Genomic DNA, 21,740 nt, shown 5'->3' on the forward strand with positions numbered 1-21,740 from the left:
TATATCTGACTTAAAAAAAAAAAAAGAAAAAGAAATACATTTCAGAGTCAAATGAAACAAAAAGTCTAACTAATAAACCAAAAATAGCTATAAAACAAAATGTTAAAAAGACATCAACTATGCAAACAAAAGGAAAGAACAGAGGGAAAAAATAAATAATGGATGGATCCAGTAGAATATGGAACAGGGCAACAGAATTGTGAAAAAAACAAACATAGATTGCATGTATGTGCTTCTATAAGAAATCTGTCATGTTTGTTAAATGTAAAAAGATAGAAAATACATTGTGAAATTGCTCTTCATAAGAAAGCTAAAGTGGTTGCATTATTATAAGCAAAAGTGAACTTCACAGATCAATGAACCTTTTTTGGAACAAAAGGAATATTTTATCATGATAAGTCAATGATTCAACTATGCCTTGTTCAAAGGGTTATGAGACAACTTTTAAAGTAGTAGAAATATCTTGGGCCCAGTGCAGTGGCCTAGCCGCTAGAATCCTCACCTTGAACGCGCCATGACCCCATATTGGTGCCGGTTCTAATCTCAGCAGCCCTGCTTCCCATCCAGCTTCCTGCTTATGGCCTGGGAAAGCAGTCGAGGACGGCCTAAAGCCTTGGGACCCTGCACCCATGTGGGAGACAGAGAGGATGATCCGGGCTCCTGGCTTCGGATAGGCTCAGCTCCTGCCATTGTGGCTGCTTGGGGAGTGAATCATCAGACGGAAGTTCTTCCTCTCTGTCTCTCCTCCTCTCTGTATATCTGACTGTACAATAAAAAATGAAATAAATGTTTTAAAAAATAAAATAAAATAAAGTAGTAGAAATATCTGTGATCTTAATTCATTTTGGGGATGCTAAAGTATATACATATGTTAAGACTATCAGATAGTGTAAAAGGCTACACTGATTGTTACAAAATTATACATTAGTGAAATTTCAAAAGAAAAAGAACATTTCCAAATTAATCATAAATAGGCTAGAGCAGTAATGGCACTATGGTTTGGAACTTGTCCTCTTTGGTCAGTTCTACCTCTCTGAACATTTTCACTTAAAAATTAAAAAGCTTAACTCCTCTGTGCTGTAGCTTTCTTTACAATGGTTATTATTGTCATAAAGAACTATTGTAAGGATTAGACGACTTATTTAAATAAAACCCGTAGAATAGTGTCAGAGCACTGGGTATCTGTGAGCTGTTAATGATAATCTTTTGTATCTGCTGCTTAATCCTGATCAACATTGAATTTTTAAGAGATTCTGTAACATTATTTTAACTCATCAAAAAGTGAAAAATAGGAGAAAAAGAAAGAAAAAATAATGCTTTATTGGAAATCATTTCTTAAGCTAGGGATTAGCTAGAATTAATGTGAGTGCCTAGATGTTTTAGCTGGAGCTAAGCAAGGAGCCTCTCTGTAATTTGATTTGCATTGCTGGCATGTACCCTGTAGGGATAGAGTGCGGTCAAAGACCCCAAAACAATTTAGAATTGTTGTCAAGAATTCTTGTTACCGGATGATTTGGAAATTGTCGAAAGAAACCTCTGAGTGTTGTCCTATCACACTCTCCTAAGTATATTTGAATGAACTAATGAATGGGACAGCATGGGCCCTCTCTGATCGTGCGAAGGCCAGGGAGTAGAAATCCAAAAAGAAGAACAGAAATACATAATGTTCAAGAAAGCTTGTGGGCCTGGCACAATGACTCACTGACTAATATCCTCACCTTGCATGTGCCAGGATCTCATATGGATGCCAGTTCATGCCCCAGCTACTCCATTGTCCCTTGATAAACCATTTGCAGACTCAATGGAATTCATGTGCTCCGCATAAAAGGACCAGGCATGAATGCAGGCCCATAATCTATATGAAGGACCCCTCAAACAGAGCAGGTATCAATTTTCAGCATATATTTATATGTAACCATCTATTTCTCCATTTTTCTAGCGCTGAATCTAATAACTTACCTTTCTACTTCCATGTAATAGCAGAAGATTTTAGTCAATTTTTTGTATACAGTCTAGTTTGTGATTATAAAGGAATGTAATGATTTCAGTAAATTAGTTCAAGGATTCCTTTCTCCATGGTGTTGTCATAAAGATAGAGTGGATGATCAATAGTGACAAACTTATTTCTTATTCCATTTCAATTTATGTTTCATCTAAAGACAAAGGATGAAATACAAGGTCCAGGAACCAGGAGGCAGCAAAAAAGTTGCAATTGTTGTGCTAATAACACAATCTCAAGTCCACTGTCAGTTTCTTGTAGCTGGTGCTCACCCTCAGGGCAACTAAAACTGACACATCATGACTCACATAAGAAATGTGACACATCAGGACAGAATATGATTGATTTTTGATTCAATGAAGTATGTTTAGGAAGCTAAGGGGATTGGAAGAGGTAAATCAGTGTTTCTACTTCAGAAATAAATTTTAGATATCTATCGTATATTTAAAGCAGATATCAAGTAGGCTTATGAATATAATAGTCTGGAATTTATAAGAGGAGATTTTGATTAAGGTATGTATTTGAGAGAAAGTAGCAAATATAGCTGATTTTTAAAGTCATAGACACCCCATTCCCATCCTATAGTTTCTTTTAAAAAGATTTTTATTTATTTGAAAAGCAGAGCATCACAAAGGGAGAAGAAGGAGGTGGAGAGAAAGAGGGTGTGGGAATAAAGAGAATCTCCCACTGCTAGATCCCTCCCCAAATGGTCCATTTAAGAAATGTGTTAGAAGGTTCAAAAAATGTTGAGGTCCTACCAGAGGATCACAGTTATAAACAGAAACCAATACATTACTACACATTCATGACATAATACTTTAAATCGTTAGAGACTATAAATAAATATTAACATAAATAATCTAAGTGAATGTTCTTTTTAATCACTCCAATTCCTGCCAGGGTAGGAAGGGGGTGGGTTTTACCAGTCTTGAAATTCAAAAGGTAAGAACGACAGGGATAAAAAGAACATGTGACTTGCAGCAGCTGCAAGACAGGATACCAGTGGGTCATGAAGGTGAAAGTGAGAGAAGTAAGTAAGAAGTAAGATACAAGGAAGAAACAGTGGAATTAGTTGACTAGGGATTTCCAGTGGTCCAAAGGTTTGCTGCGTGGCCTATTAGAAGTAGCAATGGCTGGGGGCAGTGCTTGTTAGAGAATGAAAACCCAGAAGTAATGCAGATATGATTATGCTGATGTCTGGAAAAAGACCAGTGGAAGAGTTAGTGAATAAATGTAGAGAAAATATAATTGAAAGGCATACAAGAGGCTACAGCTTTTAGGGGTTGGTTAGAACTTCTGTGTGCATAGTAAGGCTACAAAACAGATAAGACACTAATGAGACAGACAGTGAGCCACAAGAGTTAATCATGAAGAAAGAAGTGTAATGGAGTGTTCTTGGGCTAAAAGGAATGACAGCAGAGAGGGAATCTCAGAGCTTGGGTTTCAGTGGCGGTTGCCCAGCAAGAAGAGAACGAAGCAATGATCTGGATAAACAAGAGATCAAGAAGGGAAGTTTCCCTACCTTAAGATAAAGGAAGAGAATCATCAACACTGCTCAGGGAAAGCTACCATTCAGTTAAATCAAGAAGATAAAGCGAAAAAACTAGGTAAGAGGAAGAAGTATATGGTGGAGCACTGTGAATTCCTGTAGGCTGGTACAATGAGATCATAGGGGCTATTGAAGGGTTAGATTAGAGCAAAAAGGATACGAACATGAGTTAGGAAAGATGACCTGAGAGCTTTGACATCATGGGGATAAGATGATTTCTAATGATTGACTCATAGCAGAAGTCAATGTTTAGCTCTCACTGCATCTTTCTGGAGATAATGACATAGCCCATTTGTGATGTTATAATGTGGATATCAGGACGAAAGTGGTGGCCTTGGGAGCAGCTCTCAATTCAGAAAGTCTAGCTTAAATTTCTCCATAGGCAGGAGACAGAGTAGCATCCTAAATCACAGTGTGATAACTTAGTTTGTTTTGTACTGTTTAGCCAAAGTTTCCACCCTGAACGTTCCCTTTTGTCCTATTTACTCTTTCAAATAAGACTCTGAGGTACCTACTGCTACTGCTGAAAAGCAGGAGTGGGAAGAAGAATTTCAGAAGTAATAATTTTGAGTTGAAAATATTGAACTTTAGAACTACAAACATCTAGGCATATAAGAAAGCTAAATGAAAATGGGGGCAGAGGATGGGGAGGAGAATGTTAGAAGTTTTCCCGAATGTGGAAGGTATGGCAGCTCTAACACAGTAGAGTTGTTAACCTTACCAGTAGAGACACATCTCCTCTTGAAACAGGGTGCAGAGAATCTGGAGGGTTTGGGGAACCAAAACAGGGGAGTAGTGAAAAAGAACGTGAGATCATCCTTGTCTAATTATTCTCTATGAAATGTGACCGAATCATAGCTAGAGAGAAGCCCGACATTAACTGAGATTTTCTAGAATTGGCAGAGATCAGGGAAATGTCAGCTTGTAAATTCACATAATTAGAAAAATAAACCTGCATTTTTTTTGTATAAGTAAGCCTTATGAGCTAATACTGGTACCTACTGTGTGTAGAAGTTTGTTTGTGACAATGTGTACCATAGGAATAGATCATCTTGAGGTGATGAATGAGAGAGAATTGGCATCCACAGTTGAGATAGAAGCCAAAGTCAATACCAGTTTCAGATAAGCCAGTGGACAGATGTGAGACCAAGCGGAGGCAATTTACTGAATGTTTCACATTTCCGGCATGAGGTATTGGATTCTTCGGAAGAAACAAGAGTCAACAGACCTTAGGAACTGTGAGAGAATCAATTCTCTCAGTCTGTAGAAAACACTAGAAAGTAGGTCAAACTTATATTTAGTGCCTATTAAGCTCTGAATCTCTTTTGGAAAGTATCTGTAAAAATGCAGTAATACAAAGAGCCCTATCACTGGGCAGAGTTGGCCTCCAGCAATAACCTGGGAACCTGCTGAGAAATAGATCTTGTCTTCGGACAGGAATTTGGACTCCACACTAAAGCCAAAGACAATTAGTTCCAGAGAGAGAAATTTTTTAAACAGTTACTAAACATTTAGCCTAAAGTCAGCATTTTTTTTTTTGCTTTGTCCTCATGAAAACAGCATTTTGTTTTCTGCTGGGACTCTTAAGCCACAGCAAAAGTAATCAAAACCACACAGGCTTACAGGACTCGACAAACCAAAAAATAACCATTGACCCTTGCGCAAGCCTCAACTCCACCAGAATTTCTGGGCAGCTCAAGGCAAAAGATTAAGCAACACACCAGTGGAGAGACTAGATATGTTAAAGCCCCAGGCTAAGAAACTGGCTGTATTATCTACAAATCCCAAATTGAGTGTCACAAATCTTACTTTGCTAAGATATATCCCAACTCTCCTGTTGCCCTGGCATAATTACAAAGTGTCCCTTTTTGACTTTCAAAAGTATTCCAGCTTGGAGAAAATACCCTCCCTAAGGAAAACCAACTTTTTACTCTTATTGCAAGAAGTTTCACTAGGGCTCATCCATGAGAGAGAACCCCAGCCTTCATTGAGGCCTGTGTCTTAAAGAAAGGGGAAGGACAGAAAGGAGTGGCTTAGGGCAAAACTGCCAGGCAGGAAAGTCCCCATAAAATGACTAACAAATCAGTCTCTGGGAATTGCTACTATAACCCACTGTTTGGGTTTATTCCTGTAGAAGGAGTAGGAAAAGTCGCCCACAGAAACAGGTTGCCTGCAAAACTAAGGGAGTTACCCTTCTTGTGAAAGAACTTCCCACAGAAAACTATTTCTCATTATTTAGAGACTGCAGTAGTGAGTACATCCTGGGGTTCATGTTGTGGCATGGGGGTAATGCCACTACTTGTGTTGTCAATATCACACATGGACAGCAATTTATGTCCAGCTGTTCTATTTCTGATTCAGCTGCCTGCTAATGATCTGGGAAAGCAGCAGAAGATGGTAGGCCTCTACCACCCATGTGGGAAACCTGTCTTTTGGCTTTGTCCTGGCACAGCACTGGCTATTATGGCCATCTAGGGAGTGAACAAGATGGTTTATCTTTCTGTCTCGTCCTTTCTCTTTCTTGCTGCAACCGTTTCAAATAAATAAATGAATATATATTAAAAAAAAAAAAGAACAAAAGAAAAAGTCATCCTGATACAGTAGCCTAGTGTCTAAATCCTTGCCTTGCACGTGCTGGGAGCCCATGTGGATTCTGGTTCATGTCCCAGTTGTTCCACTTCCCATTCAGCTCCCTGTTTGTGGCGTGGGAAAGCAGTCGAGGATAGCTTAAAGCCTTGGGACCCTGCACCCATGTGGCAGAGCTGGAAGAAGCTGAATCCCATATTGGAGCACCTGGGATCAAACCCTGCCTCTGCTTCCCATCCAGCTTCCTACTAATGCACACTGGAAAATAGCAGATGATCACTTAAGTTGTGGGGTCTCTGACACCTAAATGGAGAACCTGGATTGATTTCCTGGTTCCTGGCTGCAGCTCATTGCCATCCATTTTATGATCTCTTCTAGACTATGACACTCAGAAAAGTTTGTTTAAATGTGTGTATATATATATATTATATATATATAATGTAATATGTATACTTTATACATACATGTTAAATATATTTGAATGTATTAAAACAGATTTTCACCCACAGATTTAGTCACTAAATTGTTTTAAATTTTCAATTATGAAGTGCTTATATATGTATATATCTTTTTATTTATATATACAAGATGGTAGGCAATCAAAATAGCAGGAAATTTGGCACCAAAACAGAAAAAAATCATCAATTCAGATCAGAGAATACAAATTCCAGCCTTTCCTATTCATCACAACATAATATTTGAAAATGTGTTAAATTCCCTGTCATTAGCGAATTTCTGACTTTTCTCTATTAACAGGTCTTGCCCTAGAATAAGCCACTCAATTTTGTTTCTACCACTACCTTAAATTCATTTTCTAGAAGTTACTTATTTATTTCAAAGAGTTACAACAAAAGAGAGAAAGACACAAAGATCTTCTATTGGCCTGTTCACTCCCCAGAAGGACTGCAAAGGCCAGAGCTGGGCTAGGTCAAAGGCAAGGGGTCAGGGACTTTTTCCAGGTCAATCACAACTGAAATACAATTCTTAACTTCCTACATAACATCGCAAATTGGCCAAAAGACAATAGCATTTTGTTTCCTATTTTTTATATCATGTTTTTCTAATTTGTCTATGGCCAGAGCTATTTACACTTCAGAATTCACTCTGTTCCACAGGAGAGCTATGACTTTCAAATTTCTATTAGAGAAAATCTGTCTATGAAGGAAAAATAAGGTTGTACAATAAAGTATTATTCCAATGAATACCAAAAACTCCATCTTCTTAAATTCTATCATTGTTTAGGAAAAAGAAATGGTGTGCAGTATTATGGAAAACAGCCTTTCCTTTTCCAGTGTTCTCTCCAACCCCAGCTGCACTGCAGTCCTACACCACACACACACACACACACACACACACACACACGCCAACAATTCAATTCAAGAGGGACAGTTCTGTAGAGATGACTTTGTTTACAACAATGTAATATATATTTTTAAAGATTTATTTATTTTTATTGGAAAGGTGGATATACAGCGAGGAAGAGACAGAGAGGAAGATCTTCCGTCCAATAATTCACTCCCCAAGCAGCCGCAATGGCTGGAGCTGAGCCAATCCGAAGCCAGGATTCCAGGTCTCCCACGCGGGTGCAGGGTCCCAAGGCTTATGGGCCGTCCTCGACTGCTTTCCCAGGCCACAGGCAGGGAGCTGGATGGGAAGTGGGGCTGCCGGGATTAGAACCAGCGCCCATATGGGATCCTGGTGCGCTCAAGGCGAGGACCTTAACCACTACATCATCACGCCGGGCCCACAACAATGTAATATTACAATTCACTGCAGGATGGAAAAGCTCAAATACAGTATTTTGTGATCCTTTTTATTCTATTTCTTTTATTCAAAGAAAACAGTGATCCTAGATTCTGTAGAGATTGTATGCTAAAGCAAGATAAAAACTGCTTCATAACGTAAAACTTGGTCTTGGTACACCATGTGTGAAATGACGTAAGCAAACAATTTTTTACTAGTTAAATATAAAGATGGACGGTTGATACTGCAGGGCTGGACTGCTGGCTCCCCGCTTACCCCAACCTAAGGCACATATTGCCCTGTTCCTTAGATTAACTATTTTTGCAGAGCAGGAGAACTGGGTAAGGTTAGGTCCAATCTCACCACCTGTGGACCTCTAAGACCAACATGACAAAACTCAGAAAGAATGTGTTGTCGTCCACCTAGTAACAAACCTTGGCTCATGACACCTGGGACTTACAAACACTTGGTGACGTCACACAGCAGCACCCTTTTGCTTGTAACGCTCTATAAAAAACCACCTTCCCACAGCAGGGCAATACTCCATGAGAGCCAGAGACCTGTTCTCCTGTCATCTGTCAGTGAATGAAATGTTCTCTTTCCTTCATCCTAAACAAGTGTGATTTTAAAAGCTGTACCCCGGCTGTGTTTTTATATTTCAGTCTTACATTTCAATGTTATTATTATCCTTTAAAACTGTTGAAAACAACCACTCCTGTTGTCAGGATGATATAGCAAGCAGGTGTCAAGCCAGACCTGGTAGCCTAGCGGCTGAGGTCCTCACTTTGTACATACCAAAATCCCATGTGGACGCCTATTCTAATCCCAGCAGCCCTGCTTTCCAGCCAGCTTCCTGCCTGTGGCCTGGGAAAGCAACAGAGGACGGCCCAAGGTCTTGAGGCCCTGCAACCATGTGGAAGGCTCTGGGCTCCTGGCTTCAGATCGGCACTGCTCTTGCTGTTGCGGTCACTTGGGAGTGAGTCAATGGAGGGAATATCTTCCTCTCTGTATAGCTGACTTTCCAATAAAAATAAAATGAATCTTAAAAAAAGAAAATAGGTGTTCATAACTACTATGTCTGAATAGTGTTTTCCAGTTGATAAGAGATTCAAAATTCAGGTTGTGTCCCAAAATACGAGAGCCACTCCTAGTTAAGTCTCCTAGACAACTGTTTCTTGAAATGTGATTACATTTAATTTCCTTCTATTTTCTATTTTTCTGGGACTGATTTTCATTTTTATTATTTAATAACCATATTCTTCACATATTTCATATGATTTTTAATAGTTCCCCTCCACTTGCTTTTCTTTTCTATATGAATAGCTATCTTTCTTTCTCTTAGAAGAGATCAAAATGAGCATTTGCCTTTAAAGTTGGCCTGTAGGGCCCAAAGTGGTAGCCTAGTGGCTACAGTACTCACCTTGCCATGCCTCTAGTCCCAGTGGCCCTGCTTCCCATCCAGCTCCCTGCTTGTGGCCTGGGAAAGCAGTAGAGGATGGTCCAAAGCCTTGGAACCGTGTAGCTGTACCGGAGACCCGGAAGAAGCTCCTGGCTTCAGCTCAGCTTAGCTCCAAGCATTGAGGCCACTTCGGGAGTGAATCAGCAGATGGAAGATCTTCCTCTCTGTCTCTTCTCCTCTCTGTATATTTGACTTTCCAATAATATATATTTATTTAAAAAATAAAGTTGGCCTGTCAACCACCTTCTCCTTACTTTGTTTCATTTTGGAAAATCAACAGGAGAACCTTCATGGGTGGGAAATTCTGGCCATTTATGCTGCTATGGCATGGTTGTGTCCCTAGCTTGTTAAAATGCATAAATTGGCTAGAGCCAACAGTGATTCAGATTGCAGTGCCTTTTTTCTAAACACAGAGAAAGAAACTTCAATCTAGCGATATACTGCTTTTGCTAACAGATTACTAGCTAGGATATGAGTTACGCAAGAAACACACTCATGGGCCCAACACAGTGGCTTAGTGGCTGAAGTCCTTGCCTTGCATGTGTCAGAATCCCACATTGATGCCAGTTCTAATCCTGGCAGCCCCACGTCCTATCAAGCTCCCTGCTTGTGGCCTGGGAAAGCCTTGGAACCCTGCACCACCCTTGTGGGAGACCTGCAAGAGGCTCCTGCTTCCTGGACTTGGATTGACTCTATTCCAGCCGTTGTGGCCGCTTGGGGAGTAAATTAACAGATGGAAGATCTTCCTATATGTCTCTCTTCCTCTCTGTATATCTGACTTTCCAATAAGAATTGAATATTTAAAAAAAGCACATTCATGTTCTGGGAGGGGAATGTGTGAATACGTTGATGTAGAATGAGGCTTCTTGCAGCTTGCAAATCTTATTTTCTGCTGCAAAGATCTTTTTGACAGAGTAAGCTTATTTTTGTTAACTCCCATCTACTTCTTGTTTATTGACTGGAAATATGGTAAAAAAAAACCATTTCATTCATGAATGAAACAGCAGAATTAGATCACTTTTAATCCATTGCTCACTGATATATTACTAAAAAGGAAGAGTCTGAGTTTTCTTACCAAGAGGAGGTCTGTGTTATCCTGAGTGTCCTAAGACCCTAAAATCTATTTTGAATCTCTTTTAGAGCCTTGACTTTCATATCTTGCACTACTTCTCTCTCCTTCTCAGTGCCAAGGACACTTGGCCCATTCTCTCCCAATATGTCTTGTGATGTCTGTAAACTCTCACTCCATTCTCACTAGCCCTCAAAACCTGCACTAATCCAACCTCTATAACTAGCTCTAATTATCACCCATGGAGATGGCTCCTACTTCACTTACCTTGCTTTGGTTGTGTGTTTCACACACTATGGTGTCCAGCTCCTGTGATGGGGCCTGCGTTCAGGAGGTAGCTACCAGACGCGAGTCCTTCGTCCACTCCCAACCGTTGCTGACAGCAGATCTCATTTCAGGTGACCCACTGAGCCACCTCAGAATAGGGACAGATTGTGGTGAACGAAAATAGGATGTTTGTTTTCAAGAGTAAAAGTCTTAAGAGAGAAATGTCATGATCCTGGATCACAAAGATGGGATGATTTATTTCCAAACATAACACCGTGTAACACACATGAAACACAGGTAAGTCACACATTTGCCAGTTTGGAGTGGAATGATTTCCTGTCTTGGAAAGGCAACCAATAGCTGCTGATGGAAGCTTTACAAAGGCATTCAATAGGAAATATTGAATTAAATGAGTAAATGAAAGTTTTATATATCATTATTTGCCATAAGGATTTTAATAATTTCTAAAAATCAATACTAAGAAACAATATTACCATTCATTTGTTGTTGGGGAGGCTTTACACAATATGCCAAATCTGGCCCTTTCCGTTTATGAGACTAAAATAAATAACACAAAAAAAGAAAGGAAAAACAAAACAAAAAATGAACCTATATATTGGGTCATAAGTTATTCTCACTGATAATTTTATTCCCTTACAATATCTCTGAAAATGAATCTAGAAATCAGAATATCAGACTAGATTTAGTGGACTTTTCAATAACATTATTCTACCCATAAGAAAGGAGAAATCCAGGAAACAAGAGCATTTGTATCATCCTTACCCTCACCCTAACCTGTGGTTGAAAAGGAACTTCCCTATCTTCCTCTTTCGGATAGTGTCCTTCTTGGTAGCAGATTCACCCACACTTTGGGCCTCATGTTGGCTAGTAGGCATAGTAACCAATAAGGTATCTATGGGTCTATGCCCGTTGACTGAGTAATACACCATATTTGCTATCTCCTGGCCATTCATCTAAACTTGAAAGGAAAGCAGGAAAACAGATGTTCTTCCCAGACAAATGAGAGATTCATTTTGTTAAATATCACCCCAGGACACCAAGTTCATCTTGACTGTTGTGAATAAGGAAGAAACCCAGCAGGAAGTTGGCATCCTAGGAGGGCAGGTCGTTGCTGCGAAGCAAGTGGAGAGCTGTGAAGTTACCCAGAACCTTGTTGCTGAAGCAACACTCAAGGCAGAGAAGGTAAGCAAGTCTTGTTTTTCCTTTACATTTATGACTATTATTTTTATGACAAGAGGCACCAAGAACAGAAACACATCCCCATCCTTAGACAAAAACCTAAACATAAAAATGATGGGGAACAGAGCCCTTGGCATAGTGGTTAAGATGAATTTGGCATTCCATTTTGGAGTGCCTGAGATGAGTTTCTGGCTGCACTTCCAATTTCAGCTGCTTTTCTTCTGAACTCTCTGTGATGACGGCCTCAGTGCTTGTGCTTCTGCTGCCCACATGTGGTACCCAGATTGAGTCCCCAGCTCCTGGCTTCAGCCTGGCTCATACCCAGCTGTTAAAGGTATTTGGGAAGTGAATCAATGGCTAGGAGAACTCTCTACTTTTCAAATAAATAACTATTTTTTAAAAAAACAGAGAGGGAGGTGAGATTATTCAGAGGCTGAGTGGAGGGGTTGACATCAATGAAAATGAAAGACACAAAAGGAAGAGAGGGGATGAGATTACAGATGAATAACATTGGATATATTTTGTGTTGATAAGAGGCAGTCCTCTTTCTAAGCACATCCTCAACTAGCATCATTGTAAATTCTTTATTTTTTCGTGCTTAGTTTTCTCAGCTGTCATATGATAATATTTACATGATGGAATTGTAGTAAGAACTAGAGTTAACATGGATAGAATGCTCAGAACAGTGTCAGGAATACAAGGATCACTATGTATTTTCTCTTATTTGGGGAGATAATAGAGCTTTGTTAAAGGCATGGATGCTGAAATCAAACAGCTTTGTTTTAAAGCTTGGCTTTGACATGGGCTACAGTGAGCTCTGGCAAGCATTTCTGTAGGCCCAGTTATTCACACTCAGGACTATCATATGAATTAAGTAAGTTAAAACACATAAAATATGGGGAATAGTGTATTAAGTAGTGCTATCTATTGCCTACCCTCACTACCAACTCCCACGGGGCTTCTACTGAAGATGAAACCTCTTGTCCAGCAAACATGCTCTATTCTCCATCAGACAGCGAGCAGGAACTGTTTTCATGAGGTCTGTCTTTCCCCTAAGTGGACAAAGAAGCTGTTCAACCATAGAGGATAGTTGAACCTAAGAATAAAATTACATATTCACAAGCCATTGGCTTGAGTTGAAGCTGCCAGAAGCTTTTCAAAGTCTAAAATCCACAGTTGAAATAGTGCTGTTAATTTCAAAGACATCAAAAGTCTATTCGGGAAGATAATTCAGAACTATTTGCAATCATATTTTAATTAATAAAACATTTGTCCTTAGCTCTCTTAAACTACATTTTTTAAAAAGTTGATCCTGTTGTGTAGAAAAAGGAACTCAATTGTTGCTTGGGAGGAAAAAAAATGCAGCCTTTATATTCCTAACAAGTGTATTACAAGTGTATTACAACACCCTCTTTTGGTTCCCAATACCATACGATATACTAAAAATGCAATGGCCAAGACCAGCACACTTCCCATTACAATTCCCTCTCCAACTGTATTTTGGAAAAGGTATTTGAAATACTGTATTTTTGTAATACTGTCATTTTGTCTTGATTTACAATAATCCTAACACATGTAACTGAATTTGTAACACAAGCAGGAAACTTCAACCTCTAAATCTGTCTGTGAAGTCAGTAAGATGTGTGATTTGAGCACCATCTAGCGTCCAGTTACAGTGCTTGTCACAAATGAAAATTGAAGTCAGGAAAATAATTTGTCTTAAATAATACACTTCGACCAGTTAGCTGAAACTGCAGAACCAAATCCACATTACATGACCTGTGTTCCATGTTTTCTCTTCTACTGTCCTCCACAATTTTATGACATCAAAAAAAAAGGCAGATTTGAAAAGCAAATCCAATTTAGGTGAAAAATATATGACAAAACAGAAATATTTGAATGTCTGCTACTTGTAAATCATCATGAGAACTTCACAGAGGTGCCAAAGTCAATTCCATGGACACTAAAGTGGATAAAGTCCGCCCCCCCCCCCCCTCACTTTTTAGATTACTTGCCGTCATGGAGGGAAACAGCCCAGAAGAGGTCATGGAAAGTGTCCCACTGGCACACATTTGGCATGGGTCAGGGGCAGGCCAGGCTGAACCAGTTCACGTCATCCACTGGCAAATCCAAGCAGCAGAACAGAGTGTGGGTCGAGCCAGGTTCAGTCACGACAAAAGCAGTACACAAGGTTCCCTTGCTGGACAGCTACTCCCACTGGAGGGCATGAGCTGGGATGGGGGTAGACCAGATCAGACTAGGCAGGGCTACAACACCTGTGGGCCTCATATGGACTAGATCAGGGAAAAGTCAGGCTGGGCTGATTATTCCTACTGGTGCAATCTACAATTAGAGTGGGTGAGGGTTGTTGGGGCTTAGCCACAGCATCAGCTGGCAGAAGTTGGCACTGGGGGCTAGTTCTGTCAAGTTAAACCACAGAACCACCTGGAGAGTGCATAATCCAGGAGTGGGAGTGGCCTGGGAGGGAAATAGTGGGCTCCTCCCTCTTGGGTTACCACCGCCCACGGGAGGGCACCAAAACTAGGACAGGGGCTGGGGTGGCTGCACAGACACCCAATAACATCCGTCAAGGGTGGATAGTTGAGCTGGTTAGATGGAACAAGGTATTAATACCCATTGACATGTACAAGAGCAGAAGGGGATGTGGGACAGACAAGACTAGTCTGCTACACATACTGGCAAACCGGAGTAGGGGGCCTGGTGGGGGTTATTGTGGTCGTTCCGACTAGGCTGCAGCTCCCCCTGGTTTATGTGAGGGCCGAGTATGTGCTGGGCAGAATCAGGCTGAACTGCAAACACCCATTGGTTCCAGTGGAAGACAGGGATGGAAACAGAACCAACCCAGCAATTGCAACCACCAGCTGATCGTGGCGATGGACTGTGCCGGGCCCTGTGCTTGCTAGAACATACAAGAATCTGGTCTGGGAACACCTCAGACAAAGTTTCTTTGCGGATCCCCCCAATCGAGCTTCCGGACTCATAACCCTAAACATCAAAAGACAGAGGACAGAACAAGTCAATCAACCACCTCAGCTATATGTTGGCAATGAAAATACTGGGCAAACGGAGACTCTATAATGGACTATGTCAATCAGCGGATTCTTCAACGACCTCATCGTGCTTGGAGTGGTGAGATTGGCAGCGATTCATGGCTGGTGAACTATCAAAACCACTTGAGCAAGACCCTCGGAGATGCCCCACATCTGGACCTGGGGTGTGTGGGAGACTAGGTGGGGCTTCTCCCTTAAAATCCCCTTTTACATCAGATATATTAAGGAAACTATGGAACTAATTGTTTTGCCCATCTTCCTGTAGTGCTTGAATCTTTTTACCCTAATTATGTCAAGATTGTAAAATAAACAAATAAATTAATTAATTAAAAAAATAAATTACTTGCCGTCAGAAGAATGGTTCCCTGAAGCTCCTGCAGAGATGTGAACTGGCCCTTCAGAGGCTGCCCATCCCTGAGTAACACAAACAGTACTCAGCCTATGAGATATAATCCCATGGAAATGAAGTTATTTCATTCACCTATGTAACCTTTCGTTAAGATACTCATTGTTAGTTTTTGCCACATTATTCCTGAATTTCCCTTAAGACACCAGCATGGCCCTTTTAAGATCACGGGCAGCTCCAGGCCACATGTGAAACAGTCAAATTTGTGTGCAGTAAACAGATCCCTTCACATCCTGACTCCTATCATCCCATTCCTCTTCCAGGTACTACCTCCTACTCAAAAGAGCTCTATGCCTCTTACTGCATTTTCATTTTTTCAGGGTCCTCCAAGCTAGCTGCGAACTGAATGATAATTTTGTTTCCATACGAATTATTTCCTAGTGTAAGGTAAAACATGAACAAAAGAACAGGTGAATGAATACATTTCAAACAAAGTTGCTTGTGTTACAAAATCAATCCCTTATGACAATTCATGGCTTATTATTTAGTAGGAGTCATGGATGAGCTGTCGATGCAAAGGGGCCACTTCGTACAAGAGAGGCATCACATTTCATGGCTGGATCCCTGTGCTGGGCCTCTGTGTCTGCTTCCTCATGTGAGTTCCTAGACGCTTTCTCTGAATTCCCTTGATGTATCTGTAAAAGGACAACGATGAGCAACTGTTTTGCCTGATTATTTTATGAAGTTTCAAAAGGGTCTGCTACATGCTGAGGAATGACTAGATTCCAGTAAGGAATTTATTCCTGGATTTTCAACAGGTTACAATTGCCCCTGCTTCCAACCTTTGTTTTAGCCAACGTGTCTATATTAAAAAATAGCTGCAGATTTTTGCATCCTGGGTGTTATCACCAGCAACTTTTGAAAAGAGTGAATCTATTGATATATCAGTCCTCATTGTAGCTGGGGAGATGTTGCTAATGGTAAGAAATGAGAGCAAATGAGTAAGTGGAAATCTGTTTTGAGAAATAACAGAAAATAATCTAAGATGAAAGCCTTGAAGCCTCCACCACTCTGTGCTCTGACAAACAACAGTAATAGCTTCTGCTGTGGGTCAGTCATTATCCCGAGCAGTTTAATAGTACTTAGTCATTTAATTTTCATAATAATTAGTCACTTTATGCAAGGAGAAATTGAAGCAGAGACAGCAAAATAACTAAACAAAGTCATGAGAGCAAACAGCAGAGCTGTAAATTGAACCTGGAAGAGTCAGACTTCAATAGACATGGCAAATAAATAAGCTTTACACTCTCTTTTCTCATCTTCTGCCCAAGATGCTCAAGCCAGCTGAACCATAAAATTGAAAGTATTTCCTTCTGCAAGTAGCATATCTCCCCATATAGTCACTCACGTTCTAAGAAGGGCTAGGTTTGTCCTAGTCACTTCACTAAAATATCTCTGGGCACATGACACAGAACAAAATCCTTTTATTCTTTCTCTTTTTTCATGCAGAGTTCAGTTTCCAGGCAGACATTTTGTTGCTTTAATTGTCTCTTTTGGCCTGCTTGTCCAAGAGTAATAATTAAAGCTTTCTAGCTATTGACCTCGGCAGGCAGCTTGCATGGGGACATTCTTCAGGGGCCCCCAAGGAGACAGCTTGTTCAAAGCGGCTACTTGCTGTCACAGAACACCATAGGTTATACAAAAGAGCTTGATGTTTCAAACAGCGATAGGCAGCTCCAGTTTTGCTTTTACTGCTGATTCTCATCTCTCATTTTCCTTTGAGCTCCTAAGAAAACAACCTTTTAGTTGTTTTCCTAGAATGTATTGTAGTCAACAAATTTGCTCTTGTGTAACATAGAATACCTAGATGTATATAATTGGGCCTGTTCTGTGCATTATGATGGATAAATGACTTAGGGTAAATAATATCCAGAATGTATGTCACTATCAGCAATAAAGAGGAAGGACAAAGTTTCACTTCCAGTCTTCTAAAGGACGCAAAATACCACATAACACTATTATACAAGAGCTGTGTTAAAACTGTCTCAGAATCTGTTTTGTTGCAGTACCTGTCTTACAACACGCCGGTGAGATGACTCATCATTAAAAGGTAATACTTGGAGCCAGCACAGGGGATTATCTGGCTAAACTTTTCCCTGTGGCACTGGCATCTCAAACGCATACCATATGTGAAGCCCTGCTTCTCCACTTCTGATCCAGCTCCCTGCTTATGCCCCAAGAAAACTGCAGAGGCTGGCCCAAGTCCTTGGGGCCCTGTACCCACATGGGAGATCCAGAAGAGTCTTCATGTTCCTGGCTTCAGTTCAGCTCTGTTCCAGCTGTTGCAACCATTAGGGGAGTAAATCAAGAGAAGGAAGATCTCTCTCTCTCTCTCTTTCATTTCTCTGTGATTATGGCTTTCTAATAAAAATAAATACATCTCATCACTTGACAGCCATTGGTTAACATCACTGAATTAATGCTAATGTTGAAATTATCAAAATTTGATATATCTATCAGTTTTTACATAGCACTGAAAGCTAGGAAGGGATGTACAATCATAAAGAAGGCAAAAGACATCCAAATGAACAAATTCAGCTGTCTCCTCACTTCTGATACAAGAGAAAAATGGTAAGTATCTAAAATAAAACATCCTGGTGATAGTGATAAAAATATTTATTGGGCAATTACTTTGTTTTTTAAATTTTTATTGATTTGAAATATTTATAGAGAGTAGGAGAAACAGAGAGAGAAATCCTCCAACTGCTGATCTACTCTTCAAATAGCCACAATGGCAGAAGCCAGGAGCTTCCACCAGATCTCTCACATGGATACAGTGGCCCAAGAACTTAAGCCATCCTTGACTGCCTTTCCAGACCGCAGACAGGAAGCCAGGTCTCAAGTGGAGCAGCTGGGATATGAACCTGTGCCCACATGTGATGCTAGCACCACAGGCAAAGGCACAGCCTACTATGCCACAGCACCAGCTGTCTCAATATTTTTATACAGTATCTCATTTACCACTTCTGGCCACTCTTATAAGCTGTGTCTTTACCATAATTAATACTACTCCACAGAGGAGAAAAATATGAATTACAGATATGATATAGACTATTCAAGACTACAAAGCTAGGAAGAAGAAGAGCCAGAATTAAAATACAGATAACAGTGTATGGGGTCTCTCAGCCCCAGCACTCTGACACACAGGACAGATGATTCTTTGTTATAGGGCTGCCTTGTAAGGTTCATAGAATGTAACTGTGGCTTAGCAGGATTCCTTGTCTCTGTTAAGATTCCCTACTTTCATCCTTCAAAAATGAGTCACCCTTTTTTCATCTTGCATATTTTAGAAAATAAAGTCAAGGAGACATGTATCAGTAACAAATGGCTTTAATAATCAAAGACTCTACTTGGCTGTTGTATACAGACTGGCCTAAATCAACAATTAAATAAAATATAACTTCATGCATACATCTCTGAAAATTAAAATAAATTCACTATTCAAATTTTTTAAAAATTCAGAATTATTTTCCTAAAATTTCTAATAAATCACAATGTACTAAAGCTTTGGTTCTGTTTTTATTTCTTTTAAAATATATACTTAAATATATAGTAAAAGCAGATATTTTTCCATCTTCTTGTTGACTAAATATGTTTACAGTTATGTTATCTACTTTGGGAAAGATATCAAAATTAAGGTCTGCATTCCTGAGGAAATTATCTTGAAAACAAGTTATACACACACAAATTTCCCAAAATAAGACTTTAAAGCAATAATTAAAATATTTTGTGTAATAAGTACTTTTTGATAAATTTTTCATCTGAAGGTTACACATGAAAACTCACAGTATGCACATACCAGAAGCAGAACATCTCACACAAAACATCCTAGAGGTGTTTATGATGTCCACATTACAAATTTTTCAAATTGTTTTTACAGAGTAGAGGAAAAATCAAATGCATGGCTAAAAACAAACACATGCTACCCATGTGATTTTTCACTATTCTATCATTCTCACCAAATCTTAATTTCCTACAAATTCTACAACATTTCAAATTAATGGTGTTTGATTCACATCAATCAAGAAATGGTTTGGCCATAGCCATGTAAATGAATTAAAAATGCATCTAGCTAAACACCTCTAGAAAGCAACAGTTGATTTTGTTGAGTATATAGACAATGCTATATATTTAAGTGACCGTTCACTCTTAACCTTTCTCTTGGATGCAGTTTGGCAGTTAATCTACCTTCTAAGAGCCTACATTGGACATCGTTATTGGAATCCAAGCAGGCAGCTTTGCAACGAAATTATCCAGTACACCCATGTTGCTAAGGCTTCAGCGTTACCATAGTTACCACCAGCATATCTCAGGAAAACACGACCATTAAATCTTTTACTCTGCGTACATTCGGTATTCTTGATAAATTATGAGTCTTCATTTTTCTTCCTTTTTGGAGTTTTCCAATTGGCCTGGTGTTGTCTCTTCATCTTTCTGCTTTACATCTGAAAAAAAAAAAAACAGTTTCCTGTTCATATATGAAATTTATTGTGAAGTATAATTTATACTACAGTGAAATTTCATTTACCCAGCCTAGTCACTTTCATCCTGACTGCAACATAAACCCTAAGTTCCAATATTGAAACTGTACAAAGAAGAGCGAGATTAACAGGCCTAGAAAATAACATTTTCCTCATGGACTTTCCTGTGTTGCAGAGCTATTAAGTCTCTGGTATTCCTCTAAAGTTTTGTTGCAACCTCTGATTAGAGATTAGTAAACTAAAATGTAAATAAGTAAGTGGCCCAAAGACACAGGGCTCATCTGTGACAACCAAACCTGGACTCCCAGCTGTCTGGGATTCCCTTGGACATCTCCCTCAAGTGGATCACACACTCTCTAGACTCTTCACTCTTCTTGCAACCTTTGCTTTGAGGAGAGCACCTCACCTTTTACTTCACAGGGAAGAAGGCAAAGCTAACAGGTTGGAGTTTCCCAAACTTCCTGCCATTAAGTGTCTAAACCAGGAGATATGTGCTTATTCTTCCTGCCCTCCTTCCCATCGCAATGGAAGATGTGTTCCTCAGCACTGGCTACATAGTGTGGTGGCAACCAGTGAGATAAACTACAAATTATGAAAAACTCAAGATGACTTCGGTTTTTCCCTTTCTCCTTGCTCTTTCATTTTCTTAATTTCTACCTTTAAAAACTAGCAAAGACTCTCTCTCAGTAGCAGTTCTACCATGCACCGTCCCCTATTTCATCCTTTTAAAAGTACCGTCTTTAAAGATCTACACTTTCAAATAAAACTATGTTAAGCCTCTACATGTCCCATAAAATCCCTCCTACCCAAGCATCTGTCCTTGGATTCTACTCTTCATTGTATCAAATGTTGTTTTCCTTTCCCTGTGGACTCTAGAAGTATAGCGCAACATTTTAAAAAATACCTCCCAAGTTGCTTTTGCTCAAGTAAATGAAGTAAAATAATGCTTTACATGCCATCCACAGAGAGTTGTGGGCACAATATCATGTTAACATCTCTGTAAAGCTATGAGCCATTTTGGTTTGAAAAAAACATTTCTGATAAGTATAAACAACTGGTTGTATCTAAAGCAGCAACTTCAAACTTACTTGATTACTGCACCCTCCTTGTATGAACTCATACAAATTACGTACATATACAAAACATTTCCATGAAATATTGAGAAAAGTTGATATAGTGACAAAGTTGAAGGTGTTTGTGAGCTTGAGTAAGTCACACCTGCTTGAGGCTTAGTTATGATATGTTATAACTATACATCCAAAGAGTAGATTTTCTAAGACTCCTTCTCTTACATGCCCTGCTTGCACGTTTACTGAATAGTTAATTTACCCATGTGGCTGTCTGGTATAATTTCTTTTGCAATGGTTTCTCTTTACCATATAAAATACATCTTGAAAGTACATATTTAAATATTCAAAAACATACATCTCTAAAAGCTTTTCCCTGTTCCAGGCCCGGAGGCCTACATATTCACCTACTAAAACAGCATGCCCATCTAGATATTTTGTGGGAGTAAGAAAGAAATACAAATCTTCACTCTCCAAACCTCAAAATTATCCCTTCTGATCTTCCTCCGTTTACAGCATCACCATCCCCCATTTGATATCAATCTTAGTTATTTCTTCATCTTACTATATCAGTCTGCTGTATTAACTCTGCTTACAAAAGCTATCCAAAATCCAGAACCTTTATCCATCCTGCCTACCTTCCTTCTGCCATTGTTCACTGAGCAACTCTACCCGTTTCCACGGATAAAGGGTAACAACCTTGTCTCCTTTTCTAAAGACAAATTGGTCTCGGGTTTAAATTTCCGACTCGATTCCCCAGAAACTACGTTACATTGGAATGTTAGCCTAATTACAAATTTATGATAAATACAATCAAAATAGTAAAATGTGTCTACACTGACA

At 39.6% G+C, this 21,740-nt stretch overlaps 1 protein-coding gene across 4 annotated transcripts in view; it reads right to left on the reverse strand.

Moving 5' to 3' along the window:
* Window positions 1-19,231: 19,231 nt before the first annotated feature.
* The window catches only part of PKIB (cAMP-dependent protein kinase inhibitor beta), a 113,119-nt gene continuing 110,610 nt past the window's right edge, over window positions 19,232-21,740 (reverse strand). For all 4 annotated transcript variants that reach the window (XM_058679633.1, XM_004587213.3, XM_058679488.1 and 1 more), the window contains one exon: window positions 19,232-19,794. In XM_058679633.1, coding sequence (XP_058535616.1) covers window positions 19,727-19,794 — 68 coding nt within the window. In that variant the 3' untranslated portion in view covers window positions 19,232-19,726. The remainder of the gene's footprint in view (window positions 19,795-21,740) is intronic.

Source organism: Ochotona princeps, chromosome 1, assembly GCF_030435755.1.
Source record: "Ochotona princeps isolate mOchPri1 chromosome 1, mOchPri1.hap1, whole genome shotgun sequence".
NCBI classification, from domain to species: domain Eukaryota; kingdom Metazoa; phylum Chordata; class Mammalia; order Lagomorpha; family Ochotonidae; genus Ochotona; species Ochotona princeps.